General features: G+C 54.7%; 1 protein-coding gene across 2 annotated transcripts in view; it reads right to left on the reverse strand.

Annotated features, from left to right (window-relative positions):
- Nucleotides 1-5730: 5730 nt before the first annotated feature.
- Nucleotides 5731-19162, reverse strand: part of EPN1 (epsin 1) — a 20526-nt gene continuing 7094 nt past the window's right edge. The window contains exons 2-10 of one of the 2 annotated variants that reach the window (XM_006868085.1): nt 14489-14738; nt 12730-12854; nt 12078-12152; nt 11615-11698; nt 11198-11504; nt 10838-10948; nt 10449-10532; nt 6111-6368; nt 5731-5939 (exon numbers count right to left, since the gene is read on the reverse strand). In XM_006868085.1, coding sequence (XP_006868147.1) covers nt 5731-5939; nt 6111-6368; nt 10449-10532; nt 10838-10948; nt 11198-11504; nt 11615-11698; nt 12078-12152; nt 12730-12854; nt 14489-14738 — 1503 coding nt within the window. The remainder of the gene's footprint in view (nt 5940-6110; nt 6369-10448; nt 10533-10837; nt 10949-11197; nt 11505-11614; nt 11699-12077; nt 12153-12729; nt 12855-14488; nt 14739-19162) is intronic. The other variant, XM_006868086.1, reaches the window with a different exon arrangement.

Below are 19162 nucleotides of genomic sequence, written 5' to 3' on the forward strand. Positions count from 1 at the left end.
GCCCTCAGCACCACACCAGGACTCCTAGGCTGATATACTGGTTGGTGGTGGTTGTGCCGTGAAGTCGGTTCCAACTCATAGTGACCCTGTATAGGGTTTCCGACGCTGCAAATCTTTACAGGAGCAGAAAGCCTCATCTTTCTCCCGCAGAACAGCTGGTAGTTTCAAACTGCTGATCTTGAGGTTAGCAGCCCAATTTGTAACCACTACGCTACTAGCCTTATTGTTGTTAAGTACCGTGGAGTCGGTTCCAACTCATAGCGACCCTGTACAGGGTTTCCGAGGCTGTAAAACTTTACGGAAGCAGAAAGCCTCATCTTTCTCCTACAGAACAGCTGGTAGTTTTGAACTGCTGGCCTTGAGGTTAGCTGCCCGATTCGTAACCACTACGCTACCAGAGCATTCCCAGAGCTTAATTCCATCGCGCGCCTAGGTTTCTCTGTTCAGATACCAATTTTCTCGAGCACCTCATGCCCCTCCGACAGCTGGACTGCCCGAGTTAGAAACAAAGCATGCTTACAAGTGGGTTTGGGGCCACTTTTGTTGCAGTAACGTTCCTGGGCACATCCCTTAATGCAGAGGTGGGGAACCTTTATTCTGTCAAAATTTATAACAGCATTCATGGGCCATACAAAATTATCAAATTAAAATGTAGTCTGCTATATTTTGTCAAACATTAACTAATTAATAAACATTTAATTAACTCACCCCTAACATGATGTCAAAAGGAGCTCTGGTAGCGTAGTGGTTACGAATCAGGCTGCAAACCTCAGGGTCAGCAGTTTGAAACTACCAGCTGTTCCGCAGGAGAAAGATGAGCCTTTCTGCTCCCATAAAGACTTACTGCCTTGGAAACCCTGTGCAGGGTCGCTATGGGTCGGAATCGACTTGATGGCACTTAACATGATATGGAAGAAGTTCCGCTAGCATAGCGGTTATGAGTTGGCCTGCAAACCTCAAGGTCAGTAGTTCAAAACTACCAGCCACTCCACGGGAGAAAGATGACACTTTCTGCTCCCGCTAAAATTTACAGCCTCAGAAACCCTGTGCAGGCTTGCTATGAGTCGGAACTGACTCCAAGGTGATGGCTGGAGTCCTGGTGTCCTGGTGTGGCACCTCAAATCGGAGGTTCAAATTCACCAGTCAGTCCTAAGAAACCCTATACCAGGTGGTCATGGGTCGAAACTTACTGGACGGCAGTTAACAACATACTCCGCAGGAGGAGTTCCGGTGTGGCGCTGTGGGTTAATGCGCTGGACTGCAAGGTCGGTTTGTAAGTTCACCAGCCACTCCTCAGAAACCTGATGGCGCTTAACAGCAACATACACCCTTGCCTTAACGGTTGCCTAGTTATGACGTCATCCCCTCAGAGCCTGTCCACCTTCTGTCCGCCCGGCATGTGTGTGATGGCTCGTGGCTGCTGCCCTCAGCCACATGGGAGGAGATGCTTTGTTTTCCGTGCCCTACGGAAGTCACCACATGGAAACTCACCTGGGTGATCTGTTTCTTTGCCTTGTGTTTGCGCTTGTTTAAGACTTAACAAAGAGCCATGGAATATTTGTATCTTTTCAAAACCTATTGCTGTTGGTCACTCTCGACTCAATCATGATCCAATAGAGACCCTTGGAGCGTAGAGCAGGACTGGCCAGCAGGTTTCCAAGGCTGTAAACATTTACAGAAGCAGACTGAAGGGTCGCACTGCCCATTCTGATTAGCGGGCAGGAGCTTAATCACTCACAGCACCACCAGCTCTCTTTGAACAGCAGGTAAACCACACTGCCTTCCAGTCTCAGCATAGACAGAGTAGAACCAGCCCATATGGCTTTCAAGGCTATGAGCTCTATGGGAACAGATTCCTATGCATTTCTTCTGTGGAGTGGCTGGTGGGTTAGAACCACTGACCTTTGCACAACCGGGGGGGGGGGCACCTTTCAATAGGAGGTACCTGTCCTCAAGTATCAGTGCCTATTGAGAACTATGGTGGCTGGAATATTCTGGAAAGAGGAACAGGAGACTAAAGGTCATTTGCTCCTATGACTGTCTCAGCTACTGTACAGAGAGAAAGGAAGGAGGGCATAGAAGGTTCTAGGTGGTTTACTTCCACTGTTTCCTCCATTTCAAGGACTGAGGAAATCCAGAGGAATCACCTCTCCGGCCCTAAGCCTTGCACACAGCTAAGCAGAGCAGTGTGGTTTTGTCGTTTTTGTCTTCCTCTGCTTCTTTGAAAACAAATTAGAGGCATGGAATGGTTCAACGCATTATCAGTTTCACAACACGGAGGGCAGTAGGGAACCAAGTGACCCATCGAGCCACATCGTGATCTTGGAACACCAGGATGTGAAAGAGGGTCCACCTCCACCACCCTTGGTAGGCTGGGACCCTTTAGAACAAGCCCACCTGGAACTGTCTTCAGCCTCCTCTCCCCACCCTCGCTGGCCTGGATGTGGGATGCTGAGGTGCCCTGCTCTCTGGGACTAGAACAGAGGGTTGTGGGAAAGCCAACACAACCACCACACTCCTTCCCCTGGTTGCTGCCAATTTCCTCCCAGGGGATTCCCTCACCTCAACATTGAAGCTAGACAGCGAATAAGGAAGACAATAGAAGAATCGATACTTTTGAGTTACGGTGTTGGAGAATATTGAAAGTGCCATGGGTTGCCAAAAGAGCCAACAGATCTTTGTTGGAAGAGGTGCAGCCAGAGTGCTCCTTAGAGGCCAAGATGACCAAACTTCATCTCTCATACTTCGGACATATTGTCAGGAGGGAGCAGCGGCTGGAGAAGGATATCATGTTTGGTAAACCCCTCGCCCCAACGAGATGGATTGGCCAAGTGGCAGCATCGATGGGCTCATCAAAGGCAACGATAGTGAGGTTGGCCCAGGATCAGGCAGCGTTTCGTTCTGCTGTGCGTAAGGTCACTATGAGTCGGTACCAACGTGGCACCTGACAACATTAAAGAGAACAAGTGCGGGCATTTTGAAAGCAGAATGATTTTGCTTACCTCACGTGTGGCACTGTAGGATGGGTGCTGAACGGCTAGGCACAAGGTTGGTGGTTCAAACCCACCAGCCACTTCTCGAAAAACCGAACCAGGTTGGGTGGCTGAGTCAGAAGTGACTTGATGGCACTTAACAAGAAGAGTAAATACTGCCAAGCGCTGCCTAGAAGCACCTTTCACACACCCCAACATAGCCTTGTTCCTTAAAGGTGTGCTTGTCTATTTTACGTTGCATTGTTAATGGTTGCCTGACTGCCTGGAAGCTGAGGAGTGACTATCAAGACAAACAGGCCCTGGGAAAGGGAATCCTGTCCTCGTCCTTTGAGGTGTTCCCTGGGACATATGGCAACCTTGTGATTTCAGTGATGTTAGAGGAGGAAGGAGTGTGACCAGGGTCCGGCCTGGGCTGCGGTCCCCAATGAGCTGCTGCAGTGGAATCCGGCGTGGGAGCTGGAAGCAGAGTTCATGGAGGTGGAAGGTACGAGACAGCCAACACTGTTCGGCCGCAGCACGAGCTTTGTGTCCCCCAAGTTTGACAGGAAGGGTCTGCCAGAGTGACATCAGACTGTGAACACATTTGTAATGCAAGAGCTCCCGCACACCCATGCCTTTGAGCAGTGGACCCGTCATCAACAAAAATGAGGACATTCAACCATGAATCAGAACTAGTGTTTCTAACCAAGTGTCAGATACCAAACCGACCTCTGCGCTGGGGGTGTTCCCGTAGTCAACTTCCTAATTGTCCTTAACCGAGTTGGGTTCCAACTCATCACCACCTTGTATCGGTTTCGGAGGCTTTAAATCTTTAGAGGAGCACAAAGCCTCATCTTTCTCCCGCGGAGAACCATGGACACTGTGGTTCGCAGTCCAGTGCTGATCGTATGGTGTCACCGTTTCCCCACCTTCCTTAACAATGGAAGCTTTTTTCTCTTCCTGTATCTAAAGTGTTTGTTAACTGAACTCAGAGTCATTCCAGGGCATCAGGTCCAACATAATACAACATGACTCCAACCAACCAAATCTGGTGCCTTTAAGTCACTGCCAACTCATGGAGACCCCATGTGTTAGAGAACCGTGTCACAGGGTTTTCTTGGTTGTCATCTTAAGGAAGCAGATCTTCAGGGCTTTCTCCCATGGTGTCAGTGGGTGGCTGCAAACCTACCAACTTCTGGGTTACAGCTGACAGCCCACGGACCTTCTCCAGCATGGTCAGAGCTTAAGGGGCTGAGCTGGTGAAATGCTCATCTGGAGTTCTGAACCCCACACCCACTAAAATACCCACCACCACCCCAACTAGTCCTAGCATCCTTGGACCCCCGAGCAGCGCAGCACACCTGCCAACTGTCTGTCCCAGCTCGCCATGACCCTCCAGCGCATTCATGTCTACGGGAGGCGGCTGTGCTCACTTTCTGAGCCTGCAGCCCCAGCGTGTCCACCATAAGGCTGCATGGTGTCCTATGGGCTTTACAACGGCTTCCCCACAACCCCTGGGAGCTCATTACCAGGCCGTTACTTCAAGATGCCACTGGGTGGGTTTGCAGTTCAGGACCCACTGCATGGCTTCTAGGTTCCATGATTGACCCCCAGACCTCAGCAGTCACATATCTCAGGGTTACGCAGGGCAGCCCTGCTTTATCTGGGGGGCAGGGCTACATGAGGGGGAAACACCCACGGTCTTCCTGATATCCAGCTGGCAGAGGTGCTAGGCCCCCCCATTCTAGCATGTGCCCTTGTGTTACGATGCTCCTTGGGTCTGGGAACATCTCTTAAGCTGAGAGGAGGATGCAGCCTGGTTGACTTTGGGGTCCTGGCTGTAGCATGTGCCCCCAAACTGAAGGTGTGTGCCCTAATCATTAGCCCAGCATTCAAGAGTGGGCTTGGATCCATCGTGCACTGACAGAATGGTGGGCCTGCCCTCTGGCTGGTCCCAGGATCCAGCCTCCAGATGAGCAGACGAGGGTGACAAGGGGCACCAGGCCAGCACACCAGCAGACGCCACCTAGGGTTCAGAGCCCAGCATCTGCTCAGTGTGTCAGGATGGACTAGTGATGCCTGGCCTGGTTGAGTGTTGCCTGTTTTGAATCTGGGCTATCTAGAATAGTTTAGTGGTGCCTGCCAGGGATCCTTGTTGCCTAGGGTAGATTACTGCTGCCTGTTGGAGATCACTGGATCAAAGGTGCCTGTGTGGATTAGTGATGCCTGTCCCGGCACAGGTGACAGCAAGGGATTATGTGTGTAGGTAAATTGCACAGAAAACGTGTGTGGGGTGCTGTGATGCGGAAAGGAGCTTCGGGGGACAGACAGCCACAAAGGGAGGTGTGAGGGAGCCACACCCAAGAGAATTGCCATTTATTCCCGAAGTCGTCAAAATCATCACCAAGGATTCACCACGGGGTGCATAGGGGATGAGGAGGCTCCAACACTGATTTGAGGGGAGGTCTGGAGGGAAGGGAATGGGTGGGGGGACTCCCCCAGCTGTCCCTCCCCTTTCTAATGCCACAGGAAAGGGTTCCTCCTCTTGCCAGTGCTCCTCCCACCCCCAGGTCCAGTTTCTCTGTGGGGAGGTAGAGTGGAGGAACGGGAAGAGGACGTAGTGTGAGTGGGCCCCAGGAGGGGGAGAGGGCAGGTTGGGGACAGGGGCCCCCGATTCACATGCACTCACAACACTGATCTCCCAGGGAGCAAAAATGGGGGGAAGCTGGGCCGGGCCAAGTCCCCTCCCCCCCCTGGATTATAGGAGAAAGGGATTAGTGTTGGGGGCCGGGGGGCCCGGGGGCATCATGGGGGGTAGGCCAGGCCCCCCGCCGAGGGGAGAGATGTATGTTGGGGGCGCGCCAGGGACCTGGGGTGCGGGGCTGAGACGCAGCTGGTTCAGAGTGAGCGTTGCAGGGGGCGCAGGCTGGAATGGGTTAGTGACCGAGGGGCCAGAGGCTGGGGCACCTATTAGGGAGACAGACACACAGCACACAGTCAACAGCAACCCCCAGCTCGATCCCTGCCCTGGGCACACAGACCCAAGGGGAAGGACCTGGGGCCGGACCCAGGGGGAGGGGAGGATGGGAGTGGGGGACACTGGGGACACTGGGGAGCAGGGCAGCCAGGGCCACTCACCACTTGGCAGGAAGGGGTTGGAGGCCTTGGCTCCGGGAGGTGTGGGGCCGGGCCGGCTCACCAGCGAGTCCAGGTCCACGAGAGCCGCATTGGGCCCCAGGAATGACTCGGGCGTCTTCCGTGTGGGGGGCGTGGGGGTCGGGGTGACTGTAGATTGGGGGCTCCCCACAGCCTCGGCCAAGGAGCCCCCGACCCCACTCATGTCAAAGGCCCCAGGGCTACGGGCGGGCACCTCTCCTGCAAGCAGCTCCAGCTCCCCTGGAAGGAAGCAGTAAGAGACAATAAGGGGGGACAGGCCCCAAGAGGCGAGTCTCTGGACAGAAGTGCCACAAAGGGCCAATACCTGGGCACCTGCAGAGGCTCAGAGAAGGATGCCCACCACGTTGGAGCAGAGAGCCCAGAACGAAAAACAGAGGCCCACCCCAGGACAGCTACTAGCAAGAAAACTGAAAAGGATGCACGCAGGTGAGGATGAGGAGAAACGGGTGCCCTCGCTCATCTGGCAATGGAGATAACACCAAACACCGCAACTCGGAGTCCAAGCAGAATTAGAACATGACCCCAGGTAACAAAGCAGGAACACAAGACAGACAGCTGTACACTCAAGAGAAAGGTGGAACCCACCACGCAGTCCATCAACAGAGGGACGGAGAAACACAAGGTGGTGTACCCCCACACGGGGACATTACCCAGCCTAAGAAGAAAGAGGTCCTGATCCCTGCGAACACATGGCAGAGCCGTAAAACATCATGCCGAGGGAAACAAGCCAGACACAGGGCAGAAAGTACGAGACCCCCACTGACAGGAGACACCTGGAACAGGTAAATGCATGCAGAGACAAAAAGTAGATGACCATAGGTGGAGTCCTGATCCCCATCCAGAATATTCTGAGGTGGGAAATTTCCACTTGAAAGAGCAAACAGACCAGCCTGGAGCAGCTCCAAGAACAGAAGATACTTCTTGAAAGACCAGCAGGGAAAATCAATAACAATTAACGCAGTCTGGCTGTAAGAAAAAGCAAGTTGTTCGCCAGGAGCCATCAAGGTAAGCAGTTAGGTCCCCTCAGGGCAAACCCCCTTCCAAAACTGAGGCTCTAGGGGAATACAGTTGGTCTACTGATAAGGGGGAAAACAACACTGAAGTTGTGAGTGAAGTCCAACCACGTTCAATACACTCCTGTCAACCTCGGTTGAAACCTTGTTGGCCAGCAGTATGGCGAGACCTGGAGACTCCTGGGCCCAGGGACAAGGACATGGCCACAGAGGACTAGAGCAGAGAGCGAAGCGTCCAGCTAATACGAACTGAGGGGGAGATGCACAAGAACACCCATACTTGCAGATGGTACCCACTTTACCTGACTTCAGTGGCTGGATGATCAGAACTCAACTAGAGGAAGAAAGAAGAGGGGAAAAAAAAGGAGTAATCCGCTACCATTTGATGAAGCTGACCTGTACTCATGGATGTAGTAGCTCCAAAGAGGGAACGAATCTTTACAGAGAGGATCATTTCCACCCCCTCGGTACACAAGGTTGACAGGAATGGGCACCTTAGACATTGGCTAAGGAGCTCTGGTAGCGTAGTGGTTACGAGTTGGACTGCCAACCTAAAGGTCAACAGTTCAAAACTACCAGCCATTCCACAGACAAGAGATGAGGCATTCTGCTCCCACAAAGATTTACAGCCTCGGAAACCCTGTGCAGGGTCACTATGAGTTGGAACTGACTCCACGGTACTTAACAACAACTGAAAATGGGGGGCTACAGAGGCACAAAATGACTGGCTTACAGGCTTTCAAAAGAGGGAGCCTAGTTCCAGAGGGTGCGGGGGAAGGTAGAATCGCCACTGAGTGCTTTCCTGTGTCTGGACGGGATTGTTGAAAGGAGATGGGGATAATAAGACTCTCATGGTTCAATAGTGAATAACTGCTATCAGGACTGACTGTGAGCATTGCAAATGTAAAGGTGGATGTTTTGTAACAAAAGGAGGGGAGTGGTTGATCTTGCAGCCCAGGAGTGGAGGACCCTGGGACCACTGAGGGAGAAGAGCGGAGTGTGGGATCCAACCCAGAGAAGCAGTGACGCCAGACACGGAGGGAGGCAGAGACGATGACGTGGAGAGATGGAGCTGCTGGGAACTATGGACTCAGGGAGAACGAGGGGCTCTGTGCTGATGGCCTACTGACAGGCTTGTGGGATGTACCCTTTGGTTGTCTGAATGGTTATATATTCCTGAGTGCTTCGGTGTACATCCAAAAAAAAACCACCAGAGGGAATGGAAGCAAATGCTCTTGAATGACGATGCATGGAGGGGATTGTAATCATTGCAAGGAAACGAAATACGACAGGATGAATGTGTAAAGCTGATGCTCTCCCATGTAAACTATCACTCAATTCACAATAAAATCTTGAAAAAAAAAAAGTAAATGAGTGGTTGTGTGGGGACAGAGCTGAGGTCAGGGTGAGTTACTACTGTTAATGGACAGAACTGCTCGGGGTAATCTAAGAGTTGACAAACAGAGTTGTGTCTGAGCCTAACCAAGGCGCACAAAGAACTACGGAACCAGAGAAGCCGATTTGCCGAGAATCACCAGGAGGTGAGAAGCACAGTGCCCACGTAGTCACCAGGGGCCGCCCACAAGAAGGAACACGGGGGCTTCAGGGCAGGTCAACATTGGCCAATACCCGTGACCCCAGCACACACAATACATTGCGGTTTTTTCTTTTAAACAGATTTACGAATTTTCATATTAAAAGGAACACTGGTGTTGCCGTGGGTTAAGCGTTAAGCTGCTAACCGAAAGGTCAGCAGTTCAAACCCACCAGCTACTCCTTGGGAGACAGATGAGGCAGCCTGTTTCCATAACGATTACAGTCTCAGAAACCCTAACAGCAGTACAACTGTGTCCTCCAGGGCACCCGAGTGAGTCAGAACCTTCTCAACGAGAGTGGGTCTGGTGGCTTATCTAACCTAAAACAAGCCCTTGGGGCAACACGGCTGAGGGGCTGGCTACTAGCCAAGAGACTGGCAGTTCAGACCCCACAGGAAAAGATCTGGCGCTCTGCCCCGAGCCCACCACAGCCCAGGAACCCTCTGGGGCAGGCTTTACAAGTCTTGACAAATGAGGGCTGCAGACAGCGCCTGCAATTCACCCTGGGGTGACGTCAAGGCGTCATGTGTCGGGCTGCTGACCCTGAGGCTGGAGGTTCAGATCCACTGCCCATCCTCGGACAGCCTCCGAGCGCCTGGGGAGCAGCTCTCCTCCGTCCTGGAGGGTGGCTGAGTATGAATGGAGCCCAGGCAGCGGGTGACAGGGGACAGCCGCCTGGGCTGTCCCCTTGAGGGCAGACACTGTTGGAGGGGGTGCCCTTCTGCTCCACACAATCCACGGTCCAAAACAGATCAGAGCTCAGAACCAGACCAGCTGCCCGGGGGCCCCACTGGGCTTTCCAAAGCCGACTTTCCATCAGTACATCACCAGGTCTTTCTTCTGAGGCTCCTCTGAGGGATTTGAGCCACCCCCTAAGACTCTACGCCAAGTTCAGAGCCCCAGAAACAGAGGTCCCAAGTCCCCTGATACAAAGACCCAGGGTCATGCTGAAGGACCCCCGAGCTGTCAGAGCAGACAGACGCAGCCCTGCTCTGGGTGCCTGAAGACAGCAGAGGTAGGTCCCGGGCCCCCTTCCAGGTCCTGATGGGTGCCCCTTAGGGCCCTCAGGGACAGAGACCCGGTGCGCACTCTGTGGGGACTCCAAGGCTGGCAGTTGCAACCCACCCAGCAGCCCTGGGAGGAAAATCAGCTTGCTCTTGTGCGGTCACCGGAGTCACCACCCGAGTTTCAGGGAAGTCGATGACACGGCCCTGGCATCTGCCCCTGAACAGACTAGTCTGCTGTGCTGTGAGGTGCCGTGGAGTCGGTTCCGACTCAGAGCGACCCTCTACAGGGTTTCAAGGCTGTAAATCTTGGCAGGAGAGCAGCCGGCGGGCTTGAACCGAAGGCCTTGGGCTCACAGTCCAGTGCTATGAAGCCACCGCGCTCCCACCTGGAAAGACTATTGTTGTGAGGTGCAGTCAAGTCGGTTTCTACTCAAAACCCGGGAAATACTAAAAAGCAGTTCCACTCCAACACGTGCCCTCACCTACGTCACACACCAACAGCAGCGGAAACGGCTCCTGAGCCTGCGATTGCTCAGGGACAACATGGACAGACGGACAGACAAGACAGGTGTCAGTGCAAGAATCCACACCAAGGCAAAGCAGATGGTAGACCTAGCTCTTCCTATGCCCACGGCTCCGCCTGTCCTGCAGAGCAGGGAAGCCATGCGGGCAAGGATGGCTCACCTGTGCTGCTCCCAGAGGTCGGCAGGGCCGTCCGAAGTCGGTCAAAGTCAGAGAACTCATCAGGCTCCGGGTCAAATCCCCCGACTGCAGAGGGCATACCAGAAAGTTCTAGCATATCCCCAGTGCCCCAGACACACACGCAGACACACACACACAAACACACACACACTCACAGAGATACGCATGCCCAGGCCTGCCCTGTTAATACCTGCAGGGGCCACTGGTATTGGGCTTGGTAGGGAACCACCCACCACCCCCAACCAGGGATTGGAGGCAGGGTCTCAGACACATACACAGACAGACACAGGTGTATACATAGGTGCACGCACATGTACACACAGGTACACACACAGGCCCAGGTCTCCTGGCCCAGGCTGTTCCGTCAGTACCTGTGGTGCCATTGGTGCTGGGCTTGGCAGGGGACCCTCCCCAGGGGTCTGAGAAGGCAGGGGCTGGTGCCCAGGGATCCGAGGTGGGGGGGCCACCACCTGGGGCCCCACCTGCTGAGGGAGGAGGCTCTGGGTGAGGGGCGAGCTGGCCCTCCAGCTGCACCATTCCTGCGCTGTGACGCAACGTGCTTCTCTCTGCTCAGACTGCAGCCTCCCCTTCTCCAGAAAGCACCCCCAGACCAGCAGCCTTCCCACACCAGAGAGCCCTCACCCCACCCCAGGCTCCCACCTGGGCTCCCTCCCGCCACTTCCTGCTAGCCCCAGGACCGAGCTGACCCTTAGGACCATTCCAGCACTTACCATCAGTGCTCCCCCAGGGGTCAGACCCAGCAGGCCCCTCACCAGCAGCAGGCTTGGAGGTCCCACCCCAGGGGTCAACCGTGGGTCCAGCTGGTGCCGCGGGCCGCCAGGGATCCCCAGAGGCTGGCGTCGGGGCAGGGCCCCCCCAGGGGTCAACAGCAGGAGGGACTGGGGGCCCCCCCCAAGGGTCCGAGGCAGGGGCAGTGGTGGGGGCAGCAGTGGCCAAGGGGGCTGGACCCCCCCAGGGATCTGAGGTGGGTGGAGGAGCTGGGGCTGTGAAGACATCAGCCAGATCCATGAGGGAGGACTGTGGGGAGAGAGGAGAGCATGGGCCACGTGCTGCCACGAGGCAGAGCCTTCCAGAAGCCCACCACCCTGTCCTAGGGAGCCCACCACAGCCCGTTCCTCAGCCCTTACCTCCTCCTGGCCCCCGGTCTCCCGTTTGCTCTCTTCAATGGCCATTTGCAGCCTCAGATCGTCCCCCCGACGAATCCGCTCTTCCTGTGTGGGGGTGGGGACAGAGACAAGGTACAAGGTCAGAGACAGTCACAGGGTTTGGGGCTGGGCGGGGGCTCCAGAGCCCCCATGCTGCCCCCAGAGCCCTCTCTCCCCTCCTCCCTGACAAAGGTGATCGGACATTAAAATGATATGTGGACAACATATGGAGTACGCAATGACTGTGGTCTAGGAACAGAGGTTGGGGGGGAAGAGGCAGGGAGGGGCTGGGCAGCACCGGGGGGCCTCACCCGGAGCAGCTCCCTACACCTGAGCCTGGCACACAGCCCCACCCACAGCTGGCATGGCTGTGGTCGAGCGTGTGCAGCGCTGTGGGGCTGGGGGTGCTGCGGTTCTCTTGGGGGGGGGCAGCTGCTGCTCTGACCTTGTCGTGCTCCTCCCGGCTCAAACTAAGGGCCAGCTGGAGCTGGACGTCATCCTCGGGACCGCAGGACGGGGGCTGGGGGAGAGACAGTGTGAGGAGGGCTGGGGGCCAGGAAGGGAGAGAAGAGAGACAGCGAGAGAGCGGGGCTGGGAGCCAGAGAGTGTGGGTCCCAGTCAGGGAGAGAGCACATGAGTCGGCCGGGGGCCAGCAAGAGAGACACAGAGTCCCTGAGAGACAGAGACAGAGAGAGAGACAGAGACAGAGAGACAGAGCCCCTGAGAAACATAGAGAGTCCCTGAGAGAGACAGAGAGAGAGAGAGAGAGATTGAGACAGAGTCAGAGAGGGAGAGAGGTGTGGGGACCCAGAAAACCAGGGGCCAGTGAGAGAGAGAAACCGGAAGAACCCCAGGTGGCAGAGGGGCCCCCGCCCTCGAGGAAGCCTGGAGAGAGAGAAAGCCGAAGCTGGTTGCCCAGTGGGCGGAGCCCCCAAGGGGCAGCACTGAGGGTGGGGCCAGAGGAGTGCAGGGGCGGAAGCCCAGGACCCAGATGATGAAGGCTGCTGTGGAGGGAGAGAGCAGGAGGGCTGTGGCCATGGAGATGGGATGAAGAAGCACAGTGGAGACCCCCGTGCCCCCCATGCCCACGCCCGCACCTGGTCGGCCTCCTCCTTGCTCATGGCCAAGGCCAGCTGCAGCTGAAGTTCCTCTTCCCCGCTGCTCTGTGGCCAGGCCTGCTCCGCCTCAGCTGGGGGCCCTGTACCCACCGCCGCCGAGGAGGCTGGGGTCGGGGGACAGGGAGAGCCCAGATCAGAGAAACACCCCCAAGACCAGACCCAGGGCTGTGAAACCCCCAGGGAAAACTGGATCAGGCTCCTGGGGACACAGCCCAGGGAGGACTGAGGGTGCCCCGCGCACAGGAGGGCTGGGACCCAGGGGATGGGGACACCTGGGGGCTCCATTTCAAGGTCCCTCGAGAGCCACAGAGACCTCAAGATGGAGGCAGAGTCAGCTGGCAGCGTCCACCAGACACTGAGGGCTGCACTCAAAGGAGCAGCAGAGAGATTAGTGTTTCTAAGTGACCCAGAGATCACCTTGGCCACCTGCTTCCAAAGGTCACAGTTGCCTGAGACACAGAGAGTCGTCAGGAGTCAGGAGCACCACCAAACACCACAGCAGCTATCCCCTGGTGTCCCTGGATGGTGCACATGAACACGCTCAGCTGCTAAACTAACAGCTGGAGGGCGGAGTCCACCCAGGGGCACCTCAGAATAAAGACTCGAGGGTACCTAACAGCCACTGACCCCCCAGAGCACAGCTTTCTACTTAGAGGCACACGTGGGAACCAGGAGTCAGAATGGACTCGAGGGTACCTAACAGCACAGAGACCCAGTAGGCTGCCTCCCACTAACTGTCCATCTTCCCGTCCCCACAGAGCCTGGGTGCAGCCCTACCACGGGGACGGACCACAGCGGTTCCCCAGGTCTACCTCCCACTAACTGTCCATCTTCCCATCCCCACAGAGCCTGGGTGCAGCCCTACCACGGGGACGGACCACAGCGGTTCCCCAGGTCTACCTCCCGCTAACTGTACATCTTCCCATCCCCACAGAGCCGGGTGCAGCCCTACCACGGGGATGGACCACAACGGTTCCCCAGGGCTACCTCCCACTAACTGTCCATCTTCCTGTGCCCACAGAGCCTGGGTGCAGCCCTACCACGGGGACGGACCACAACGGTTCCCCAAGGCTACCTCCTGCTGACTGTCCATCTTCCCGTCCCCACAGAGCCTGGGTGCAGCCCTACCACGGGGACGGACCACAGCGGTTCCCCAGGTCTACCTCCCGCTAACTGTCCATCTTCTCATCCCCACAGAGCCTGGGTGCAGCCCTACCACGGGGACGGACCACAGCGGTTCCCCAAGGCTACCTCCCACTAACTGTCCATCTTCCTGTGCCCACAGAGCCTGGGTGCAGCCCTACCACGGGGACAGACCACAGAGGTTCCCCAGGGCTACCTCCCGCTAACTGTCCATCTTCCCGTGCCCACAGAGCCTGGGTGCAGCCTTACCACGGGGACGGACCACAACGGTTCCCCAGGGCTACCTCCTGCTGACTGTCCATCTTCCCGTCCCCACAGAGCCGGGTGCAGCCCTACCACGGGGACGGACCACTGCGGTTCCCCAGGTCTACCTCTCTCGATCCTCTCCCTGTTTGTGACTTTGTTCTCAGGGCACCAGGTCAGCTCTGTGCAGACCCGATGGCCAGTCTCCAACTGGTCCCATAATGCATGGGAGGACGGGACAGGGAAGGTCAGGGTCCCGGGAGGAGAGGGGAGAAGAGGGGCTAGGGGTCCTGCAGGCAGGATGAAGATTGGGGGTGGGGGGGGGGGGGTGGGTTGTCAGAAGCCCACTCACCAGTGGCCGTCTGTGCCAACTTTTCCTTGGTCTTCAGGGCGTGAGCACGTTCTTCCCGCAGCCGGTCCTCATCACGAAGCAGAGCCACCAGCTGCTTGGCCTTCTCGCGCACGTTCACGCCCTGGTCCTTGCCATCGCGGTCCACATACTGGAAGTCCTTGAGCGTCTGCACGGCGTACATGTTCTCCTTACACTGCTGCGACACGCGCTCCGAGCCCGTCTTGATCAGGTACTCCATCAGCGTCATGGCCTACGTAGGGGCAGGCGGTCAGCAGGCAGCCACAGGGCACACAGGGAGTTCTGGTACCGCCCCGCCCCCCACCCCACCCCCGCCAATCCCTACGTCCACGAAGGCTCCATCAGCACGCAGCCTCCACACACAGGGTGGTGGGCTGGGAGCTCAGGTACCAACCCCCCATCCCTACGTCCACGAGCGCTCCATCAGCACGCAGCGCGCGCACACAGGGTCGGGACCAGGCTGAAACCCCAGCACCTCCACATGGCAACAGGAGGCAAACGCAAACCACAACGGGAAGTAAGTGCAGTGGCCTCCACGTCTGCAGTGGATAGTAGGTTGTTTTCTATTGCTAACAGCCCTTTAGTCCCCTTAACTGGAGTCCTGATGTGGCGCTGTGGGTTAATACACCAGACTGCAAAGCCGTTTGAACTGCAAGGTTGGTGGTTCAAGCTCACCAGCTGCTCCTCGGAAACCCTATACAGGGTCGCTATGGGTTGGAACTGACTCGATGGCACTTCACAACAACAACAACAAATGCCCTTTAAGGAGTTCTGGTGGTGCTGCAGGGTAAGCATTGGGCTGCTAACTACATGGTTAGAAGTTCAAACCCACCAGATGCTCCTACTACACTGTGTCGCTGTAAGTCAGAATGATCTCCATGGCAGTGGGTTTGGCTTTATCCCCATTATAAGGAACTCTGGTGGCACTGTGGATAAGCGCTCAGCTGCTAACTGGGAGATCAGTGGTTCGAACCCACCATCCGCATCGGGAAGAAAGCAGTGAGGGTCTGCGTCTGTAACGACGGCACCCTGGGGACACAGTGTGGTGATTCTCTCCTGCCCGCAGGGGCGCTGAGAAGAGGGATGGGCATGCCTCCGTTTTCCTGGTAGTGTTCCACTGGGTGCCATGTGCCAACTGTGTCGGTCCAAACATCTCCTGACAGGCACCCCAGGGCTACCAGGCACTGATGTGTGAGGCTCCGTTTCAGTCCTCACTGTGAGTCCTTTGCATGGTCAGGTCATCAGTTCTGGGAATGAAGCAATCCACCGAAAGGCTGACGGTTCCGGTCCAAGCAGTGGAACCGCAGAAGAAAGGTCTGGAAACTACTTCCAAAACACATGACACATGCAGTCCCCAGGAGCTGGAATCCACTTGGTAACTGGTTTGAGGTTTCTTTGGGCTTTTTTATGGCAATTCTACTATGGCAGAGTTGGAGCAGAGCTTTTGGAATCTTCATTTGCTGATGGGACACAACTCAACATGAGAAGAAACATCCATTAATAATCAGAACATGGAGTGTACAAAGTCTGTTATGTGCCTGCGAGTCAGTTCCCACTCATAACAATCTGTAGAGGGTTTCCGAGGAGCAGCGGTGGGTTTGAAGTGCAGACCTTGCAGTTCAAAGTAACTTTAAGGTCCAGTGTTTATCCCCTACAGCACCACACCAGGAAAATCAGTATTGGTCAAAAATGAAGTAGAGCACATAAAAGGGGCCATCCTAAACACTGAATGGAATAAGCCTACGGTTTACTATGCCGAGAATGACAAATTGAAGAACAGCTTTGCATTCGTTTTCAAACAGAGCTTTTCAAATCTATCTGGAAAGACTCTGTTGTCTGTGATAGCTACTATCTATCTACATATACCCTTAGAGTGGAGTCCTGGGGTGGCGCTGTGGAATAAGGCTCCAGGCTGCAAAGCCATCTGAACTGCAAGGTTGGTGGTTCAAGCCCACCACCTGCTCCTCGGAAACCCTATACAAGCTCACGATGGGTCAGAACCGACTCGACGGCACTTAACAACAACCCTTATAAGGGAGACCAGTTAATACAACAATTAGTCAAATTCACAAACCAACCACCAAAGCCAGTAATGAAAACACTGAACAATCCCCCAACCTCTTTAGTCTGAGACTGATCAAACACATACTCAAGAAACATTGATCATTATCAGCGATTGGAATGTCAAAGTTGGAAACAGAGTGGAGAGATCATAGTTGGAAAACATGGCCTTGGTGACAGAAATGAAAGGCGATCTCATGGTGTAGTTTTTCAGGACCAAAGATGTATTCAATGCAAACACCTTTTGCCACCTACACCACAAGTCTACATGTGAAACTTGCTGAAAACAACACTGACTACGCCTATGGGAGAGATGCTGGAGAGGGCCCCCAGCACCAGCCAGAACCAGGCCAGGGGCAGACTACGGAACAAAGCATCAACTGCTCCTATGTAAGCAGAGGCTACAGCCAAATAAACTGAAAATAAATCCATGATAGCCAAAGTAGGGCCCTGAGTATATCCCATGTGAATTTACAAACCATCTCAAGAGCAGAGCTGATGCATTAGACACTAATGACCAAAGACCAGATGAGTTGTGGGACAGCATCAAGAATATCATACGGGAAGAAAGCAAAAGGTCAATCAAAAGATAGGAAAGAAAGAAAAGACCAAAATGGATGTCAACGTCACATCATAACTGCTGAGCTGATATATGTTCTGCTGTGTAGATTCTCAACAACAACAAAATAAATACAAATACTTAAAAACAACACAAAAAACTCTGCCTTGAGCATTAAACTCTCTGAAGAAAACCTGTATGTGAGGGATCAAACTCAGAACAGCAACTGGATAAGGTCCTACAGGGGGGCGAAGGGGGGAGCTGGTGCTCATGTTGTTGTTGTTATTGTTGTTGTGAAATGCCTTGGAGTCAGTTCCGACTCATAGGACCCAGCCTAGGGTTTCCGAGGAGCAGCTGGTGGGTTTGAACTGTCAACCATGTGGTTCACAGTCCCGTGCTGATCCGCCAGTGCCACACCAGGAGTCCTGGTGCTCCCGGGGGAGGAACAGCTCCGAAAGGAGGGTGAGAAGGCTGCAGGATTTGAGGAATACCATCAGCACCAGCGAACTGCCCAGGTATAAACAGGTGGCTTGGTGACTGTACTGCTGCGTGGATTATCAACAGCAAAATTAAAATCTTAAAAGCACACCAAGACGATTACACTGAAAAGAGAAACAAGTTTCTGCAAGTGGGGGGTCTGATAAGGTGGCTCACAGCACTATGACCCACTGGGACAGACACTAGGTGGGTGAAGGGTGAGTTCTCACTAGACAAAAACACCAGGAGAGGAGACAGCAGCGGTGCTCCCCCCGGCAAGCGGCCACAGAGCCTGCTGCTTCCTCACAATGGAATTCCCAAGTCAGGCACCATACACCAAGACAAATGGACAACAGGAGGAACGACAGACACTGCGAAATCACGCTCTGAGGTACAAAGGTTCAGGACCCTGCTTCCCACTCAGCTGGGGGAATCTGAAACGTCTTTCCTGCGGAAGAAAATCACTCTGATGTGGACCGATTTCAACAAAGCCGAGGGACAAGTGAGCCCAGGTAGAAAGTGGGAACTGTGTTAGGTGGATGACAGCTTTTTCCCAATTGGTATTCTTTGTCATCTTGCGCATTTTTGAACATGAGAATGTATTCCCTTTCCAAAAAGTTAATAAAATGCCCACTCTTGAGCCAAGTGGCATCTGAGGCGGTCCTCGACTGGGCTCCATGGCTCTGTGAGGCCGAGAGGGGTCAGGCCCCTCTGGAGAGGGCTGAAGTTCACGGTAGCAGTGCTGGGCAGGTGGGAGGAAGGCTGGATGGCTCCAGGGGAGGCACCCAGGTCTAGAGAAGAGGAATCTCCAAGTAGGGAGGAGTCTGCCATCTCAGGCTCTGCTCTCGGCCCCACAAAGTTTCCGGAAGCACTGCTGAGGGTCACAACAACTCCCCAACCTTTGGAGGTAGCCAATCTCCCTCATGCGGCAGGGCTGGGTGTGCTTCTATCTCAGTTCCCAGTTAGTCTTTAACTTGACCCGGAGTGCTGACCGATTAGAGGAAGGAGAACAGTCAAGTCACTCATGCGGGTCACACCCGGGAGAGGAAGTGGAGGCCTTGGGCCTACCCCAGACTCAGGGCTCTGCTGAGCTGTGCAATTCAGACATCTTCAAGTTCAAGATCCTGTTGTGAACTGAACTGTGTCTCCACCAGCAAAAAAAAAAAATTGCTGTTAAGGACTTTGTAGTTTACCGTTTCCCAGCCTGTGAATCTTTGAGGGAGCAAGAGCCTCATCTTTCTGCCATGGAACAGCTGGTGGATTTGAACAAATGACCTTGTGGTTAGCAGGCCAGTGCTGATCCTACAGCGCCACACCAGGAGTCCTATGGCTACAACTGTTGTTATGTGCCATCAAGTCGGTTCTGAGTCATAGCAACCCTGTATAGAGTTTCCTGGGAGCGGCCGGTTAAGCTTTAACCACTGACCTTATGGTTCAAACCGACTTTGCAGTCCAACACATTAACCCACAGCGTCACACCAGGACTCCAAGTCCCCCCAAAAATAAACCTGGAGTTTTTATATTGGAAGAATAAAGGCCAAAATAAGCTAGAAAATACT

Source organism: Chrysochloris asiatica, unplaced genomic scaffold, assembly GCF_000296735.1.
Source record: "Chrysochloris asiatica unplaced genomic scaffold, ChrAsi1.0 scaffold00116, whole genome shotgun sequence".
Lineage (NCBI taxonomy): Eukaryota > Metazoa > Chordata > Mammalia > Afrosoricida > Chrysochloridae > Chrysochloris > Chrysochloris asiatica.